General features: G+C 40.9%; 1 protein-coding gene across 1 annotated transcript in view; it reads right to left on the minus strand.

Annotated features, from left to right (window-relative positions):
• Window positions 1–8,315, minus strand: part of LOC108684571 (fibrillin-2) — a 45,858-nt gene that overhangs the window by 18,873 nt on the left and 18,670 nt on the right. Inside the window, exons 4-9 of the mRNA XM_018188960.1 lie at window positions 7,637–7,788; window positions 7,235–7,366; window positions 6,058–6,180; window positions 5,373–5,630; window positions 4,744–5,010; window positions 333–4,316 (exon numbers count right to left, since the gene is read on the minus strand). Of these exons, the coding sequence (XP_018044449.1) occupies window positions 333–4,316; window positions 4,744–5,010; window positions 5,373–5,630; window positions 6,058–6,180; window positions 7,235–7,366; window positions 7,637–7,788 (4,916 nt within the window). The remainder of the gene's footprint in view (window positions 1–332; window positions 4,317–4,743; window positions 5,011–5,372; window positions 5,631–6,057; window positions 6,181–7,234; window positions 7,367–7,636; window positions 7,789–8,315) is intronic.

Below are 8,315 nucleotides of genomic sequence, written 5' to 3' on the forward strand. Positions count from 1 at the left end.
AGGAAAGCAGATGCAAAAAATATTTTCTCGTTATTACATACATTTTTTATATTTTTATAATAAAAATTAAAAATCATATTAAACTTTTTTATTTTGTATTTATTGTAAAATCACAATTTTTAAAATAATTTTTTCACGTTTTTTAAAATATAATAGCTAGAACGTTCATTTCCTTTTCAATAATTTTTCTAGAAGTCCCTTCACCTTCAACGGATGCTTTAGAATTCCTTTTTACAATATTAGTCTATGAATAAATCATCAATGACTTATACTTAAAGATGTCAAGATTTATATCATGAGAATAAAATCAAAATTTATTATTATTCACTTACCTTCACAAGTAGAATTCACCATTTGGAATCCTTCCTTACATCTACACTCGTACGAGCCGGGATTGTTGACGCAAATATGATCGCAGCCGTGCTGTTCCTCGCACTCGTCAATATCACGACATTTGAAACCATCGATCTCATCCCTTTGGAAGCCTTTCTCGCACGAACATATTACGGTACCGTTCACTGCTGCGCAAATGTGCTCGCAGCCACCATTATGGTCTCGGCAAGGATTGAATGGTCGGCAAGATCCATTCCACGATTCATGATTCGGTGGACATTCACAACTGAAGGAGCCCACAATGTTAACGCACTTATGATCACATCCGCCGTTGTCACTCAAGCACTCGTCGATATCGATGCAAGTCTTCTCGTCCTGTGACAGCTCGTAGCCCGTCGGACAGAAGCACAAGTGGCCGCCGATGGTGTTGGTACAATTATGTGAGCCCCCGCCATTCAGTTCGAAACACTCGTCGATATCCAGGCAGGTAAAATTATCAGTGTGCAAATAATGTCCTTTGTAGCAAGTGCATGTGTAACCGCCTAGCAAGTTCACACAGTCATGTGTGCAATTGTGATGGCTGGTCAAACATTCGTCCACATCCACGCAGTTCTTCCGATCGTCCGGCATCAGAATGTAACCGGCTGGACATTCGCAGTCGTAACCGCCCTCGGTGTTCATGCAGATGTGAGAACAACCTGATTCCACATCGTTCTCAAATTCCTCGCACTCGTTAATGTCTTCGCAGGTCTTAAGATCGCGCTTCAGACGAAAGCCGGGCGGACAGGAGCAACGAGTGCCCGGAATTCCATCGGGACCATCCGCTTGACGACAATGATGGGAGCAGTTTCCGTTGTCATTCTTACAGCCATCCATCAAAACGCAGGTCTTATTGTTTTGCTCTAAGACGTATTCTATTGGACACTGACATCTGAAAGTGCCCACCAGATTCATACAGGAGTGCGAGCATCCTGCGTTCTCCATTTCGCACTCGTCGATGTCGTCGCATAGAGTCAAATCTTGAGAATTCTGGGAGAAGCCGGCGTTACAGCTGCAGTTGAAACCGCCTGGAACGTTCAAACACTGATGAGTACAGTTGTCTAACAGCTCCAAGCATTCGTCGATATCCACGCAGGTAGCGTTGTCTCTCGATGATAGACGATAGCCTTCAGGACATTTGCAGACGACTGAACCATTAATGAAAATACAGGTATCCGAACATTTGCCGTTGTTAAGGAGACACTCATTCTCGTGAATGCAAAGAGTGTCGTCGTCCTGAGACAGGGACATTCCTACGGGACACGAACACGTCACGTTACCATCATGATCGTGGCAGAAATGGGAACAGCCGCCATTCTCGATCGCGCATCCATCTTCTTGTACGCAGAGTCTTTGATCCTCCGCTAGAATCATACCAGATGGACAGGCACAAGTTACGTTTCCGGCTTCATGGTAACACAAATGGGAACAACCACCGTTGTCCTGCAGACAATCGTTTTCGTATGTACACACCGTTTCCTCGGACAGAACCATTCCAGGCGGGCAGGAGCAGAATAACCGATTATCCTCGTGATGACAGAAATGTGAGCATCCCCCATTATCGATGGAACACGCATTTATCTCTACGCATGTCTTGCCATCGTCTTTTAACAGCTCATAATTTTCGGGACACGCGCATTCGACACCACCTTCCGTGTTCGCACAAAGATGGGAACATCCTCCGTTGTCCTGGATGCATTCATTGATGTCCTCGCAGGTCCTACCATCCTCGCCAATGTGGTATCCCGCAGGACACAAGCACTCGTAAGTACCATTATGGCTTATACAGCTATGCGAACAAGAATTGTTCAAGGCGACGCATTTATTCACAACCTCGCACGTCCTATCATCATCTTGTAGTTCATATCCTTCAGGACAGGTGCAGTTATAAGTGCCATTCATGTTCAGGCATCCATGAGAGCAATCGGCCTCTTCGGATAAACATTCGTCGATATCCTGACAGGTTTTGTGATCATCTTCCAACCGAAATCCCGAAGGACACTGACAATGATAAGTGCCTTCGACGTTTAAGCAAATGTCACTACATGTGTGAGAACCTTCGGAGCATTCGTCCACATCCCGACAAGTTTTCCCGTCATCCTGTAGCTCATATCCTTCCGGACAACCGCAACGAACGCGATCGTCATCCTGTTCGCACGTATGTGAACAACCGTGATCCTTGGAGCAAGGATCATCTGGCAACTTCTGGCAGGTTCTAGAATCCTCCCACAGTCGCCAACCGGAAGGACACTGGCAGTAGTAAGAGCCGTCTGTATTAATACAGTCGTGGGAACAATCGTGTTTCTGTTTGTCCTGACACTCGTCAATGTCCTCGCAGATACGCTCGCTTTGTGAGTAAGTATATCCCACGGGACAAGTACAATTATTATTTCCTCGAGATTTCGCGCATTCGTCTGGGATGACTACGCACGTACGATTATCCTCTTCAAGCTCCATTCCCGTCGGACAGGAGCATGAATAGGAACCTTCTTGATTTCTGCAATCGTGACTGCAACCGTTCATTACCTCGTCCTCGCATTCGTTTTTATCCTTGCACGTGTCTCCGTCGAGAAGATAACCCGAAGGACACTCACATTTATAACCCGAGTCTAACGGAACACACAAATGTGAGCACGAGGAATTGGAGCAAGGATCACTTCTCATGCAAGTGAGACTGTCGTCCTTTAGAACCCAGTCAGAAGGACACGAGCATCGATAAGACCCATACACGTTGTAGCACAAATGCGAACACTCGTATTCACCTTCGAGACACTCGTCGATGTCTTGGCACTGACCATGCTCGTCCTGTCGAAGTCCTTGAGGGCATACCGGATCCCCGCAGGTGAGACCATCCTCGAGAAGTTTCATATCCTGTGGACAAGCGCATCTATAACTTCCAAGAATGTTGATGCATTCATGTGAACAATCGTGCTCATCCTCGAAACACTCGTCCATATCTAGACAGGTTTTCTCGTCCTTTTGTAAGACATATCCTTCTTGGCAGACGCACTTGTAGATGTCCCGATCCTTCTCGCAGGTGTGACTGCAATTCGCGATTTTGCACACGTCGAACAGAACGCAATTCCTGCCGGTTTCATCCAAGGACATATCACCAGGACATCCGCACTTATAAGCACCCTCCTCATTCTCGCATTCATGCGAGCACCCATGCGATCCTTCCACGCACTCGTCCACGTCGACGCACATTCGTGCATCCTGCAGGATTCGGTATCCGTCCGGACAGACGCATTCGTATCTTCCGGGATAATTCTTGCACTCATGCGAGCAGTCGTGTTGATTTCCTGCGCACTCGTCCACGTCGATGCAGGATCTGCCATCGATATCCAGGACGAATCCAGAATGACAGACGCATTCGTATCCGCCGTGCAGATTCACGCATCGATGCTGGCAACCGTGATCATCTCTGTCGCACTCGTCTATGTCGGTACAATTAAATTTACTCGCGTGCTCGAGGATCTCTAGGCCGTTTGGACACGTGCAAATAAAACTGCCTTCCAAATTAACGCACGAATGCGAACACAGAGTCTCCCGGGCGCACTCGTCGACGTCCGTGCAGGTCGCACGGTCGTCCAACAGCTCGTATCCAGTTGGGCAAATGCATCGTGGTCCCTCTGTGGTGTCCTCGCAGGTGTGGGAACAGGGTTTTATCAGGCTGAAGCAGTTCTTGAACTCCTCGACGCAAGTCGCGTTGTCATCCATCAACATGAACCCTGAAAAACACTCGCACACGTACGCGCCATCGGTGTTGCGACAGATGTGCGAACAAGGTTGGGATAATACGTCACACTCGTTCACGTCCTTACACGTCGCACCGTCTTCCGCGAGCTCGTAACCAGGTCGACAGACACAATGGTAACCACCCGGTTCGTTCACGCACTCGTGCTGACAGCGGTGCGATTCAATCTCGGCGCACTCGTTTACGTCTGAAAGAGAATATCAATGATCTCTCAAGGCAATCTTCTTTCCAAAATTCTCTCTCCCAATTATAATATCAGCCAGATTTCGTTTGAACAACATTTTATATAAGTCTTACTTTTTTTCTGAAAGAGTGCTTCTTTAAAAAAATTTTAGAAATAAATAAATAAATGTTGAAAGTTACCAAAAGTGAGAAAAATCTCAATTTTTCAACTTGAAAATATCGAGGTTTAGAAAATAGAGACATAAAAAGCAGAAAGTTACTGCAAAGAAGTATATTAACATTTTTATTTAAAAATATCTTTATTTGTATATCTTTATTTGAATATCGTATTTCAATCAACAATTTTTTAACAATCAAATTTTATAAAATGATATTATTGTATTAATATTAATAATTATTATTAATAATTTTATCTTGTAAAGTACACTTACCAACGCACTCTAAATTTTCATTTTTCTTAAAGCCATTTTCGCACTTCGAACTCTGCGGAATTTCGGTAATCTCTTCCCCATAATCATCGTCATTGTTCTCATCTTCGTCATCATCGTCTTCATTGTTATCGTCATAGTCCTCTTCTCGAAGGATCTTCGTTACCACGTGAGGATGTATTGTACTTGTGCACTTGTATGATCCCACTGTATTCTCGCATTCAGTGTTCTCCGCACATATCTTTGGAGTTACCTCGCATTCATTAATATCTAAAGATACAAGATAACTCAGATTTTATAATGTTTGTTTTCTTTTTTTTTTTGCGAAAGAAAAAAGATACGTTAGACTTTATAATGTTGTTTTTGCAATGTAAATAAAATTTCAATAGAATGAAAGAAGCTAGATAATAATAAGCAAATATCGTAAATAATGTAAATATTGGAAAATCGATCGGTCTAAATTATGAGAAGGAAATTACAATTTGTAAAAGATGATCGATACAATTAAACCTTAATGATGCAATTAATACAATAAACAGTTAAATCTCCAGATAAACATTTTAATAATTTATTACAAGATCGAAAATAGGAGTTAATACAGTCGATCGAAAACAAACATGAAATATATTTACCCTGACAGGTTTTCCAATCATTCGTCAGATAAAAACCATCAGGGCAGAGACAGAAGACGCTTCCGGGTGTGTTTAAACACAGATGAGAACAATTCGCGTTGTTAAGCGCGCACTCGTCGATGTCCTCGCAAGTGTGATTGTCGGAAGCTAATTTGTACCCGGGAATATCCGTGCAACTGCACTCGTAGCTTCCTTTGAGATTGCGACAAGTACCTTGGCAAGGTCCGTGTCCATTGTTTGAAAGGCACTCATTGATGTCTGAGTAATAGTTACGTATTTTACAGAAAGTTTTTCTCTCGACAAGTTCATTTATTAAATAACAAATTAAATCATAGAACGCTAAAATAAATTGCTTTTTGAAGTTAATACATAAATCTTACACTCTAAATTTTTTGCAGTGAAATTTCACTCTAACAGAGTGAAAATACAATCACTCTTGAAAAAGAAAAGTGAAAATATTTCATTTCTTGAAAAAGAATGACAATTCAAGAAGTGAAATATTTTCATTTTTTTCAAGGGTGGTTGTGTTTTCACTCTCTTGGAGATTTCACTATAAGAAATTTAGAGTGTAGATAACACAAACGTGTAAATATAAATACGCCGACACAAAGAGGAACCGACGAGTATTAGTAAATATTTGTCAGAGATTGTCAGAGATAGATATCTTTCTTTCTATATAACTAACCTTGGCAAGAACGACCATCGGTCCCCAGCTGAAAACCACTATGACACTCGCAAGAGTACGAACCGGGTTCGTTGCGACAAATATCAGTACATTTTGCTATGCCTTCTGCACACTCGTCGATGTCTGAGAGAATATCAAAGAGAAAAGGAAAATTCGATAATCGAATTTTAAGCACTTCGCAGTTTTATAAATAGCACAGCAAAATTGTAATTAAATTGTGAAATATTCTTATAACTTTATTTCTTTTCTTTTTTTATTTGCAAAGAATGAAGATTGATGAAATTTTTAACGACAGAGCTAATCAAACGGAGTTACATCAAATTGGATAATTAATTTACGCGTTCTGCTAAAGAAAGGATTGGTATATTTTCTTCAGAATTAATCCTAACCGTTATTTATTAGCATTTTATTGTAGAATGAGAGATACAATGGCTACAATTGCGTATTATCGACACGCTAGAACATCACGTATTGTAACACTCGGGCTATATTACATGCTGATCGAGCAATCATCGGACTACAAACGCGATACGATCTGCAAACATGCGAGGTATTACAAGGCGCAGAGAGGGGAGTGAAAATAGAAAACTGATAAACGCCGAGAAATGTCCGAATCGATAACAGCTTTTAAACTGGATATCGCGCCGATATCGTACAACAATATGCGCAATCCGACTCTTAAATAATCCGATACGCTCCAAAACCGATAATCCCATTATTAAGACGGCGGTGGTTTACAACGGGTATGTTTTCGAGAGCGCTAAAATTACTGCTCGTACATTATGTATACATATATATATCCGCAGTTGTGAAATTATTTTCACCTCGCGAGCATTCCGATGACAACATGGATTATTCGTGTGCGCGTTCGTGGTTTCCATAAATTTACGAATATCAAGTGCAACAGATGAAAAACTGGCATATCGAAAACAGGTAATATAACGAATCGATACGACCAGGTAGTCAATACGAAGACGGTATTCGTGGGGAAATATCGACGAAAATATCACGTGTCGAGTAAAGGAGAGAGGAAGAGAGAGAGAAAGGGAGAGAGAGAGAGAGAGAGAGAGAGAGAGAGAGAGAGAGTTGTGCGCGTGAGTTTGACTTTCCTCAAAAGATATAAAAATGTGAAATATGCAGTGGTGAATTTATATGTGGCTGTGGGCGTATGGATTACCGATACAGGATGGTCCTTTAGCTTGGAAGCCGTCGAAGCAGGAACACTTTATGCCGCTTGGCGTATCCTCACACACGTGTTCGCATTCGCCTGTTCCCTGATCGCAACGTTTCACCTTATCCGCTGGGACTTCTACTATGGCAAACACACATTCATTTCATAACAAAGCGCGCAGTCTGTGTGCAGGCAGATTTTTATATAATAGATTTAATTAAATGAGAAAAAGAATCACGTTTTTCGAAATAGATCTTGGTGCTTAATATTTATATGAAAAAATTTGCAGATATTAGATTGGAAAGAGAGAATGTGATTAACATATACATCAAACATAAACTGCTTGCTATTTTATACGTGGTTATTAGACTGAGCAGAGATAATATTTTTTATATATTCGTGGCTTACGATTGTTTTTCACGCATCTCGGACGACGTCCCAGCCAAGTGCCGTTACTGCAAAAAAGCCTGTCCGTCGTCGAATCCACGAAGACGTAATCATCCGCGCACTCGTAAACCGCAACCAGGTATCGATTATACGGTGGCAGTACGTTCTTTCTCCTATAGGACAATACACATCCTATTATAAGTATATACATGTATTAACCTTTTGCTATATCGAGTTGAATTCGATATACTGTGGTAACCTATAACTCTTTAAGCATTCGGATCGGTGCAATTGTAATCGGTAAACTATATTTTTAAGGTCTCTGTTAAATTTCTCCAATAAATACTAAAAATTCTTTGATTCATATTAGACCAGCCAATGAAATTGGGAATAAAATACTTCGCTCATTCGTGAAAATAGTTTGGACTGCAGATGGTTAAGACAGTCGGAATTTGAAAGAATTCTAAATGGATTTTAGAATGCTAAAAAAAAAAAATCTTGTTAGAGTTTGTGAAAAAAGCAACGGGAAGTTAAAATCAATTTTGTTATTATATTTTTTTAGCCATTACGTTTCTTCTCATAATCACTTTAATTACTTTTCAAATTAGTGCATATTATATGTATATATGTGTGTGTATATATATATATATATATATATATATATATATATATATATATATATCTATGAGTAAAAACATGT

Source organism: Atta colombica, unplaced genomic scaffold (assembly GCF_001594045.1).
Source record: "Atta colombica isolate Treedump-2 unplaced genomic scaffold, Acol1.0 scaffold136, whole genome shotgun sequence".
In the NCBI taxonomy this organism is placed as follows: domain Eukaryota; kingdom Metazoa; phylum Arthropoda; class Insecta; order Hymenoptera; family Formicidae; genus Atta; species Atta colombica.